The sequence below is a fragment of the Rhinolophus hipposideros genome (assembly GCF_964194185.1).
Source record: "Rhinolophus hipposideros genome assembly, chromosome: 5".
Taxonomy (NCBI): domain Eukaryota; kingdom Metazoa; phylum Chordata; class Mammalia; order Chiroptera; family Rhinolophidae; genus Rhinolophus; species Rhinolophus hipposideros.
The window spans coordinates 45474776-45486991 of record NC_138051.1 but is presented as its reverse complement, the minus strand read 5'-3'; the positions used below and the strand labels follow the sequence as shown (position 1 = coordinate 45486991).

The 12216-nt window shown below is 34.4% G+C and overlaps 2 protein-coding genes across 2 annotated transcripts in view; both read left to right on the top strand.

Annotated features, from left to right (window-relative positions):
• LOC308498320 (uncharacterized protein) overlaps positions 1-12216 on the top strand; it is a 42875-nt gene that overhangs the window by 20553 nt on the left and 10106 nt on the right. The window contains exons 2-5 of the mRNA XM_081050060.1: positions 389-468; positions 5166-5204; positions 9883-10081; positions 11926-12139. Coding sequence (XP_080906186.1) covers positions 389-468; positions 5166-5204; positions 9883-9966 — 203 coding nt within the window. The 3' untranslated portion in view covers positions 9967-10081; positions 11926-12139. The remainder of the gene's footprint in view (positions 1-388; positions 469-5165; positions 5205-9882; positions 10082-11925; positions 12140-12216) is intronic.
• The window catches only part of TRPM7 (transient receptor potential cation channel subfamily M member 7), an 83695-nt gene continuing 71873 nt past the window's right edge, over positions 395-12216 (top strand). Inside the window, exons 1-4 of the mRNA XM_081050059.1 lie at positions 395-468; positions 5166-5204; positions 9883-10081; positions 11926-12139. Coding sequence (XP_080906185.1) covers positions 9938-10081; positions 11926-12139 — 358 coding nt within the window. The 5' untranslated portion in view covers positions 395-468; positions 5166-5204; positions 9883-9937. The remainder of the gene's footprint in view (positions 469-5165; positions 5205-9882; positions 10082-11925; positions 12140-12216) is intronic.

Sequence of the window (12216 nt, the reverse complement as noted above, 5' to 3'; positions counted from 1 at the left end):
CCAAGGTTGCCAGATCGATCCCCACATGGGCCACTGTGAGCTGCACCCTCCTTTAAAAAAAAAAAAATCTGCTTCCCAAGATTGCAGCAGTCCTTTTTGAGGTTTTTGGCTCACAGTGGTCATTTCAAACTTGATTTTCCTCCTTTCTGGTTATTTGAAGCATCAGTACCTATACGGCACTGTTCAGGTAGCCATCTAAACCACAGTGGACCTAAATGGAATGATTCTAATATTTTAGGTGTGCTCTCATCAGTAAGCATGTAGTATACAGTAAATATTTAGTGAAATGAAAAACAATACTATATGGAACTATTTTTCTGTATTTATTATTATTTTTTATAATATTAGTGGGTTAATTTATAAACTGTTCTTTAATTTATTTTTTTAGTCCCAGAAATCCTGGATAGAAAGCACTTTGACCAAGAGGGAATGTGTATATATTATACCAAGTTCCAAAGACCCTCACAGGTAAGTCCACCTTTGTTTTTACTGGGCTTTTCAAGAAATTTAGATGTAAATTGTATTACTGTTTATTTATTAAAAACCAAAGTTATTAATTAAATTATTTGTAGTTGCTGTTCATTTTTTGTGTGTATTGTTAATTGTTGTTCTTATAATGTAACATCACGTCTTAACCAGAGAGTGTACATGACATTTCCTGGGTCACATGGTTAATAATTCATAAAGATGGTAATGGAATTTAAATCTCCTTAGTTTGATGTGCCAGTTCTAAAATAGACACTGTTGGTCTCTCATTGAGAGAAAATTGTGGTTTTGCTTTATTAAAAGAAATACATAGGTTGTATTATCATTAAGGAGTTCATTTACTAAATTTGTTAATTTCATTTTGTAATAGAAATAATGAAAGTACTTATTAGGTGTTGACTATATGAGACATAATTTATAAACAGAGTTAAGCTGGTCATTTTTTTCTACACTAGTTGAATTTTAAAATTAATTTTCTGTTAATAGGTTAACACATAGATTTAGAAGTTACCAAAAGTTACAAAGAAAGTCTTTGCACATTAACTATAAATTCTTATTTCTTAAGTACACTTGTATTACCTATTCCTTGGAAAACCTTCCAGAAATAGTTAGACACAGTCTTTGCATGTCCAAGCAAATGTATATCTGTTACTCCTTCTCCACTTTTAAATACATGTTGTTTAGTCCATTGTGTTTATTGTCTTGGCAATAACCACTTTATTTTTAATTGTTGCATCCTTTTTAATTATACGAGGTATGGTAAAAAATACGATGAATGTTTAAATAAAAAAATTTATTACAGTAAAAGACACATTGCCATTAATCTCCATCAAAATACTGTCCCTTGCTTCAAACACACTTATCCCATTGTTCTTGCCACTTTCTGAAGCAGTTCTGGAAGTCCTCTTTCATGAGTGTCTTTAATTGTGCTGTGGTGGCTGCCTTGATGTCCTGAATCAATTTAAAACGTTTACCTTTCATGGTTATTTTGACTTTGGAGAAGAGCCAGAAGTCGCACAATGCCAGATCCAGTAAATAAGATGGATGCGGACACACCATAATGTTTTTATTTCACAGAAATTGCTATACCAGAAGCAGTGTGTGACACAGAGTCTTTCTGTTGTGAGCCTTTCTTTTGTGATAAAAAAAACAAAAAAACAAAAAACATGGTGAATTCTGCTGCCAGGTGCCATCTAGCAGGACGGCATGGATCTTCAATACTAGAAGCAGCACGTTGAACCTTAGTAACAACAGTATGTGACAAGTTTCAATATGTTCGGTGCAGTCAGTCGGGTGTGAGTTATGGTTGAGAGAAGGTGTGTTTTAAAGTGTGCCAGAAATCTACGGCACAGAAAGGGTGGCATGAGGAGTGCTTCTTGAAATCTCCCTTGAAAGTAACAACAAATTGAACAGCTGTAATTCAACATAGTATAACTTAAACAACAGAGAAGCATGTCTGAGAGGTCTGTGCATCAAATCACCTAAAAGTGGGCAAATCTGGCAGGCAGGGGAGGAGAGAAGGGCTAAGTGCAGAGACGTGGGCTTCGAACTATTCAAACTCTTCCAAAAAATTGAAGAGGAGGCAGTACTTCCTAATTCATTTTATGAGGCCAACATTACCCTGATATCAAAACGTGGTCAGGATAACACAAAAAAAGAAAATTATAGACCAATATATCTGTTGAATACTGATGCAGAAATTTTAAACAAAATTCTAGCAAATAGAATACAACAATGCATTAAAATTATTCTTCATGATCAAGTAGGGTGCCTCCCAGGGGCACAAGGATGGTTCAACACATGCAAATCGATCAGTGTGATACACCAAAAGATAAAAACCATATTATTATATCAATAGATACAGGAAAAACATTTGACAAGATATAACATCCATTTATGATTAAAACACTTAATAAAATGGGTATGGAAGGAAAATACCTTAACATAATAAAGGTCATATAATGCTAAAAAACTGAAGTCTTTTGCTCAACCTCTTACCACCACTGTTACTCAACATGGTGTTGGAAGTCCTGGCCAGAGCAGTTAAGCAAGAGAAAGAGATAAAAGGCATATGAATTGGAAATGAAGAAGTTTAAAATTGTCACTTTTTGTAGATGACATGATTCTTTATATAGAAAACCCTAGTGACTCCATCAAAAAGCAATTAGAAGCAATAAATGAATACAGTAAAGTTGCCAGCTACTAAGTCAATGTATAAAAATCCATTGTATTCCTATATGCTAACAATGAAATTTCAGAAAAAGAAATTAGAAACAAAATTCTTTTTTGCAATTGCAACAAAAAGAATAAAATACCTAAGAGTAGCAAAGGATGTGAAGGACCTATACACTGAAAACTGTAAGACATTTAAAAAAAAAAATTGAAGAAGACACAGAAATGAAAAGACATCTGTGTTCATAGATTGGAAGAGCAACATAGTTAAAATGGCCATATTACCCGAATCAATACACAGATTTAATTCAGTCCCCATTAAAATCCCAATGGCATGTTTTAAAGAAATAGAACAAAACACCATCAGATTTGTATGGAATCACAAAAGACCCCGAATAGTCACAGCGATCCTAAGAAAAAAAACAAGGCTGAAGGTATCACACTCCCTGACTTCAACTTGTCCTGCAGAGCAACGATAATCAAAACAGCATGGTATTGGCAGAAAAAAGACAGACCAATAAATAGCATTGAAAACCCAGAAATAAACCTACATAAATTTGGACAGATAATTTCCGGCAAAGTAGCTAAAAACACACAGTGAACTAAAGAAAACCTCTTCAATAAATGGTGCTGGAAAAAATTTGAAAGCCACATGCAAAAGAATGAAACTAGACTACTGTCTGTCACCATATACCAAAATTAACTCAAAATGGATGAAAGACCTAAACATAAGGCCTGAAACAATAAACTGCACGGAAAAAAGCATACGTGTTAAACTTATGTACGTTGGGTTCAAAGAGGAATTTATAAATTTGACATCAAGGGCAAGGGAAGTAACAGCAAAAGTAAATGAATGGGACTGTATCAAACTAAAAAGCTTCTGCACAGCAAAAAAAAAAAAAAAAAACATCAGCAAAACGAAGAGGCAGCCAACCGAATGGGAGAAAATAATTTGCAAATGGATGATGCATTATAGAATTGTATACTTGAAGCCTATGTAATTTTACTAACCACTGTCACCCCAATACATTTAAAAAATAAAAACAAAATAAAGATTTAAAAATGTGCTATAAATCATTTTCCATCATGATACTTTGTGTCACACATCGCTTCTGGTATATGGTAATTTTTGTCAAGTAAAAACATGGTGTGTCCTCATCCACGTTATTCTCGGGATCTGGCCTCATGTGACTTCTGGTTGTTCCCCAAAGTCAAATTGATTCAAGACATCGAGGCAGCCACGACAACGCAACTAAGGACACTCATGAAAGAGGACTTCCAGAACTGCTTCAGAAAGTGGCAAGAATGTTGGGATAAGTGTGTTTAAAGCGAGGTAGTATTTTGATGGGGATTAATGGCAATGTATCTTTCACTGTAATAATACATATTTTTTATTTAAACATTCAGCATATTGTTTGATCACACCTTGTATGTCTGTATTGTAATTTGTTTTGGTAGTCCCTTACTGATTTTAGCCATTCTGGTTTTCTTTTTGCTATTAGGATAAAATGCTGTAATGCTTCAATCATTTTACACATATGCTACATATATTTTTTAGCCTGTACTTTTAGTATAATATTTTTTTTTAAAGATTTTATTGGGGAAGGGGAATAGGACTTTATTGGGGAACAGTGTGTACTTCCAGGCCTTTTTTCCAAGTCAAGTTGTCCTTTCAATCTTGGTTTTGGAGGGCGCAGCTCAGCTCCAGGTCCAGTTGCCGTTACTAGTTGCAGGGGGCACAGCCTACCATCCCTGGGATTCGAGGAATTGAACTGACAGGCTTGTGGTTGAGAGCCCACTGGTCCATGTGGGAATCGAACCGGCAGCCTTTGGAGTTAGGAACATGGAGCTCTAACCGCCTATTAGCCACCGGGCCGGCCCCTTGTATAGGATTTTGAGAATGAGTCTGTATCTTTTATTTTGATGAATGTTGTCAAATTGCCCTTCATAGAGATGTATCGATTTATATGCCCACCAGCAGATATGAGACTACCTTTCTCTATATATTCTTGCCAAAATATTGTCTTAAAGGATTTTAAAAATATGTCTTCTAATCAAATGCCCTTTCATATGTATGTTCATATATTCACCTTTTTTATATTGAGTTGATGAAGCTATATATTATGTTTACTAATGATGTATATTATGTATAGTGATGTATATTATGTTGTATACTAATGCTTTTGTCTACAAATATTTTTTCTCAGTTTGTTTTTTGACTTTATTAGTGGTATATTTTTGTCATGTAGAAATATGTTTTTACATAGTTAAATATCAGTTTTTTTATGGTTTCTGGGTTTTATGTTACACCTAATTGTGTTTAAATACGGAAGCTGTGTTTAGAAATGTTTTTGAATGTCTAAATCAAAGTGTAAAATGACCTATGATGTCTACTGAATAATTAAACTGAATGTATGATTTTTCTTTGTACTTGTGTGTGGATTTTTTAAAAAGTTTTAGAGTACTTTTTTTTTCCCCTTAAAGTAATAAATTTACCTTGTTTATAGATGCCTTCCAGGATGTCAGATTTGTCAGCAACTTGTCAGGTAAGTTTAATAACATAATTCTATTGCATAAATTTTGAAAAAGAAAAGTTATCTGTTAGAAATGTCAGAATACAGTGGGATAAAATTCACAGACTTGTATTTGAGGGTTACTTTACTCACACTTGGGAGGTAAAGGATCAGGTAAAGCTGCTTGAAACTCAAGCTATCTGAGCAGAGTTCTAAAGTTGATTGTGGATTTGTTGGGTAAAGATTGAGGGAAAGTGATTTTCGGCAGAGAGAACAGGATGTGGAAACAACTGACTGAAAAAGATTATGGTTCTGTCTGGAAACAGCAGAATGTAGTATGTAAGATGGCTGTTGGAGAGATCAGAGTCTGGAAAAGTAGGGGCCAGAGCATTTGAGCTCTCTGTGTATATATGCCCCGTAGTTTTGATTTCATGTTAATGGATATTGTATGGGGAAGGTTTTCTCTTCCTTCCCTTCTTCCCTCCCTCCCTTCCTTTCTCTTTCTCTCCTTCCCTCTCTTCCTCCTTTTCCCTTTCCTCCCTTCCCCCTTCCTCCCTTCCCTTTCTGTCTGTCTGTCTGTCTGTCTGTCTCTCTCTCTCTCTCTCTCTCTCTCTCTCTCTCTCTCTCTCTCTCTCTCTCTCTCTCTTTCTCTTTGCAGTTGTTGTTTTACGGAGATTGAATGAGGAGAAAAAAATAGTTGGGAAAATTTTGGAGTAATCCTGGCAAAAAAAAATGAGAACCTGGATTAAGATATTGGCTATGAAATGTATACATATTTGAAGGGACTAATGAGAGAAGCAAAGTAGGATTTGGTGAATGTAGAGAGAGGGAAGATTTGAGGATGGTGCCTAAATTTCTTACTTAGGCATCTAAGTAAATAGTAATGTTGTTTATTAAGATCTGATGAAAGAATGTAAGAGGAAGATGAGAATGTCTGCTTCGTAGACTAGGAACAAAAGTGCATAGAATGAGTTCATTTAGGATATCCTGGGTTGTTTTACTATCTCCATTCTTGTTCATTTCTTCTTCTAGAAATGGGAATTTTCATCTGGTGTCTTTCCATTCAAAATGAAGAGCTTCTTTTAAAAGAGCTTTTGATATAATGCAGATATAATGGAGATTAATTTTTCTCAGATTGGTTTATCTGAAAATATGTTAATTTTATTTCTTTCTTTTTGAAGGGTGTTTCACTGAATATAGAATTCTGAGTTGAGAGTGTTCTCATTCCAACATTTTAAAGATGTCATATTGTCTTCTGGCTCTTGTTTCTAGTCAGGAGTGAGCTGTCATTAATGTAGTTGTTCTTCTGTATGTAATGTGGTCTTTAGCCATTGTTTCGTAAAATGTGTTTTTGCCCTATTCTCTCTCCCTCTTCCCTCTGGGACTCCAGTTACATATGTTAGATTGCTCACTGTTTTTTTTACAGGTCACTGAGGCTCTATTTATTTTTTTTTAATTAAAAGTTTTTTCCATTTATCAAATTTGTATTGATCTGCCTCAGGCTTACTGACCCTTAGTTTTGCAATTCCATTATTCTGCTTTGCCATCCAGTGAACTTGTCATTTCATGCATTATCTTTTTCAGTTCTAGAATTTCCGTTTGATTCTTTACTGCGGTTTCCATGTCACTCCTGTGATGCCTTACCTGATCCTTATTACCATCTATTTTTATAAGTTTTGAATACATTTATAATACTTGCATTAAAATCTTTGTTTACTAATTTCAACATCTGTGTTGACACAGATATAGCTCAGTCTATGGCCAAGAACCCATGGTGAATTCTCATGCAAGTTTCTTTCCTTCCCCGCTGTATAACTCTCTTTGGTACACTGCTACAAATTTTAACTGTTTCGCTAGCCTAGAATTCTGTTTTCTATCTCCTTGCTCAGTTCAGTGACACTGCTGTTTTCTGCCTGGGCATCATCACCTGTGCACAATGGTTGAGCAATTGCCCGAGGCCGGTGCAATCATGGAGAATCACCTCATATATTTCCTTCATTTCAAGGACCAAAGTCCCATGCTTCCTCTTGGTCATTGCCTGAAAGCAGTTATTTCATTTTGTTGACTTTCATCGAGTCCCTAAAACAACCCCTAGGTTTGGTGATTAGCTAGAAGGACTTACTAGACTCAGAATGTTGTGGCTAAGATTTAATAAGTATGATGATATCTGTGTTGAGGAGGTTCCTTCCTTTTCTGGTTTGCTGAAAATTTATGGTGCATGGATGTTGCATTTTATTGGCCTTTTCAGTGAGCAAGCTTTTTATGTTTCATTGATTTTTCTTCATTGTTTTTCTCTTTTCTGTTTCATTTTGTTTTTATTTCTTTCCATCTGCTTACTTTGGGTTTAATTTGCTCTTTTTAGTTTTTATACAGAAGTTTAGATGAATATTGCATGAAGGGTCTTTTCTAATTTAGACTATTACAAATTTTTACTGTTTAGTACATTTTTAAACTATAAAGTGTGTATATACACACACACTATAACTTATTCTAAATGCTGCACAATTGCATTCCATATGTGTTGGTATTATTTTTGTTTTATCCTAAATATTTTCTAGTTTCTTTTGTGACTTTCATTGATTCATGAGGTAATTAAAAGTGTATCATTTAATTTCCAAATACTTGAGGATTTTCTACATGTTTATTTTATTGGTTTCTAGTTTAATTTCTTTGTGGTCTGAGAACATACTTTGTGTGGTTTCCATCCTTTCTAGTCTATTGAGACTTATTTTATGGTACAGAATATGGTTAATCTTGGTGAATACTTCCTGTGCACTTGAGCAGAATTTTTTTTTTTTTTTTTTTTTGGTTGTTGAGAGCCCACTGGCCCATGTGGGAATCGAACCGGCAGCCTTCGGAGTTAGGAGCATGGAGCTCTAACCGCCTGCGCCACCGGGCCGGCCCTGAGCAGAATTTTTATTCTGTAGTTGGGTAGAGTGTGCTATAAACATCTATTAAATCACTTTGGTTGGCTCATAGTTTTGTTCAAGTCTTACAGGATTCTAAGTTAATAAGCACTTTTTTCTTTTAGTACTTTAAAGATGCTGTACCAGTGACTTTTTGGCTTGCATAGTTTTTGACAAGATGTCTGCTGTCCTTCTTATCTTTGTTTTTCTGTACATCATGTGACATTTGTACTGTTTTTCTGGCTACTTTTAAGATTTATCACTGGCTTTCACCAATGCCCTAGCATGTTCTTCAAGCTTGTTTTGTTTAGTTCTTACTGAACTGCTAGATCTGTCAATAAGATAATGTTCAAATTTTTACACCTATACGTCTAGGACTTGAATTAGGTGTGTGTTGAGCTACTTGATTTTTCCACAGGTTGCTAATGTTCTTATTCCTTTTATTCCCCCCAGTATTTTCTCTCAGTGTTTCCTTTTTGATAGATTCTATTGCTATGTCTTCAGGTTTGCTGGGTTCTTTTTGTAGACTAATATGTTCTGAATTCCACTGTATGACATTTTCATTTCAGATATTATATTATCTTTATATGTTCTAGTTAGGCTTTTTTAAAAAAAGTATTTTCCAGTTCCTCATTGAGTTCATTTTTTTCCTACTTTCCCAAGATATTCTTAATAGTTGGAGCTTATTTATAATAGTTGTTTTAGGGCTTCTGTTGATTTCATCATCTGGCTACAGTTTCTGGGTCTTCATTAATGATTTTTTTTTCACTTACATTTTACTACTTCTTTGCATGCCTAGTGATTTCTGATCGGTGCTGTATACTTAATTTTGTGTTTTGGGCGCTGGATTTTGTTGCGTTCCATTAGGGAGTTTTGGACTTATTTTAGCATGCAGTTAAGTTACTTTGGATCCGTTTGAGGCTTTCAAGTCTTGCACTTATACTTTGTCAGGGCACATGCAGTCTAGGTCTAATTTAGCCTTTCTAATTAGGTATGACTCTTCCGAGGACTCCATTATAGACTTGCATATTATGAGATGTTTCCATTCTAGCTGGCTGGTGGAAACACAGACTGTTTCCTGCCCTATGTAAACATCAGGAATTATTTGGTCTACTGCTGTCTAGTAGTTCCTACTATATCCTTGGTTAATTTATTCGTTCTCATGCTTAAGGAGACCCTTCTGCGGATGTCTGGAACTCTTTCTCTCTCTGGGGCTCCCTCCTTTTTTTGTTTTCTGCCCTGTAAACTCGAGCTCCTTTGGCTTCTACAAACTCTGATTAAGATTTTTTATCAAATCAGTGAGACTGCAGCTACATTGGATTCCTGCTTTCTACATAGTGGTCCAGTAAGTGCTTCTAGATAGAATGCAAATCCTCTTTCTGCCTTTGACCCCAGGCCACCATTGTAGTCACTATATAGATTAGTTTGCATTTTCTTGAATTCTGTATACATGGAATCATAAATATGTACTTTTTCATGGCATCTGGCTTCTTTCATTCAGCATTATGATTTTTGAGATTCATTCATATTGTTGTGTTTATTAGTGGTTCATTCCTTTCTGTTGGTGAATGCTATCCTATTATGTGGCTATATTACATTTTGTAGATGTCCATATTAAATTTAGATGACTACATCATCAAATACTTATGTATTTATACCTTTTCGGTGCTGTAGTGAAGGTGTTAATTTATTGATATCCTAAAATCAAAAAGGTCAGATTATACCCTTCATTTATTCATTTTAATTCAGTTTTTTTCATTGGCTAATTTTTTGAAAGGTCTTTAAATTCGCGTATTTTTCTTTAGGTGTTTTTGTGGTCGCTTGGTCAAGCAACATGCTTGTTTTACTGCAAGTCTTGCCATGAAATACTCAGATGTGAAATTGGGTGACCACATTAATCAGGCATTAGAAGAATGGTCTGTGGAAAAGCATACAGAACAGAGCCCAACGGATGCTTATGGAGTCATAAATTTTCAAGGGGGTTCTCATTCCTACAGAGCTAAGGTATGTCACATATTTTTTTACTTCATTTATCTTGTTATATAAATAATGTGCATTTATTATCTGACAATTTATATAACACTATGTCATCAAGTCAGTTATAATCATTTCTTTATGTATTTTGAAATTCTTTGTATAGTTGCGTACAAATATAGAATTGTTATAGTTTGGTGAATGGAACCTTTTATCAGTATAAAATATCTTTTATTTCTCTCTTGTCATTTTTCCTGACAAAGTCTGCTCTTTCAGTGATCAGTATAGCTAAATTTTATTTTACTTTTAACCTTTTCTTAAGTTTAAGAGGTCTCTTCAAGCGGATTGTAATTTTTTAAATATTGTCTACTGTGTCACTTTTTCTTTATTCTTTTTTCTTTCGTGTCTTTTGAATTAAGTATTTTTTATTCTCTCCTTTTTTACTACACATTCTTTTTTTTTAGGTTAATGTCATAATAAACGCTATAAAATACATTTTTCACTTGTTATATTATAAATTAAGTACTTTTACTATTTCCTGGACAATGCAAGAACCTTAGAAGTACTTGTAACTGCATTTATTTCCCTCATCACTTACGTGCTTTTGTTGGTATTAATTATATTTCTTTCTGTACTTTAAAACCCAAAACATTATTGTTACCAACATTTTACCCCTTACGTTGTTCTGCCTGCCTCTCTGCCTTGATGGGAAAACAGTGCCAAATGGGGGGCATACCTCTCCAAGTTTTCCTATTCTCTTGGATCCTGATTCCTTAAGTTTCAGTGCTTTGGTAGCTTTCTGGTGCTTTAAAATAGATGTTATTGATCTGTTTTCTAGTTTCTGTAGTTTGCAGGGGCAGAATTAATCCAAAACAACTTATCATCATTGCCAGAAGTGGAATTCCTCATTTATTCCTAACAATCCTTTTTTCTTTTTAAATTTTTATTTATTTTACGTGTGTTTTTCCAGCACCCATCAGCTCCAAGTCAAGTAGTTGATTCAAACTAGTTTTGGAGGGCACAGCTCACAGTGGCCCATGCGGGGATCGAACTGGCAACTCTGATGATACGAGCATCGTGCTCTAACCAACTGAGCTAACCAGCCGCACCAACAATTTTTTTTTTTTTTAATTTAAACTGGTCTCCAAACACAACTTTACATACTTAAGTATAACAATGAATTAAAACTAATGCAGACAGACTTTAGTATAGAACAAATCTCATTACAGCATTCTTAAGGTACTCTGGAGTAAAATTTATTTTCAGTAATTTGTGGGTCAAATCCACAATTACTTCCAGTGAAGAAAACAGTCATCCATAGTAAAAATATCTTTGTTCTTTTACTACACAGTCACAATTCTATTATAAATGAATTATATCATTGACAAAACTTTCAAACAGATAATTTAATATTTTCTTCTTAATAGCAAAAGTCGTAGAAGCCTCCTTTTTTTCACCATTCTCTCTTTTTCCCTTTCCCCATCATCATAGTTAGCCTTAATTCACTACTTCTCATTCACGGCATAGTCATAATTAAATAAGCTAATAAATACTTTGGATAAATTTGATGAATGGTAATTGAGTTTATGTAAACAGAAAAAGTAGCATTTATGTGTCTTAATCTTAAGGTTTAAATATTTGAGTGCAATCTTAAGGTTTAAAAATTTGAGTGCCTTTACTATAGCTCTTACAGAGTGATTGTCCAACTTGAAAATCATCTGTTGCTTTTTCGTAGGAGTGTAAATCTAGTAAAAGTAGCCTATGAAATCTATAACAATCTGATCTAAGCAGAAGTTTTCTAAATTTGTATAATGTTGCATTATGAAACCTGCGACCATATTCAATTATTTTGTTCTTTTAAAAATCTTTTTTAGTATGTCAGACTGTCATACGACACCAAAACTGAAGTCATTCTGCAACTTCTGCTTAAAGAATGGCAAATGGAATTGCCCAAACTTGTTATCTCTGTACATGGGGGCATGCAGAAATTTGAGCTTCACCCACGAATCAAGCAGTTGCTTGGAAAGGGTCTCATTAAAGCTGCAGTTACAACCGGAGCCTGGATTTTAACTGGAGGAGTAAACACAGGTAATGGGATGAGTACACCAATTTTATTTACTGTGTTTGTAAATTTTTCATAATATCAATTTGATATTTGAAATAAT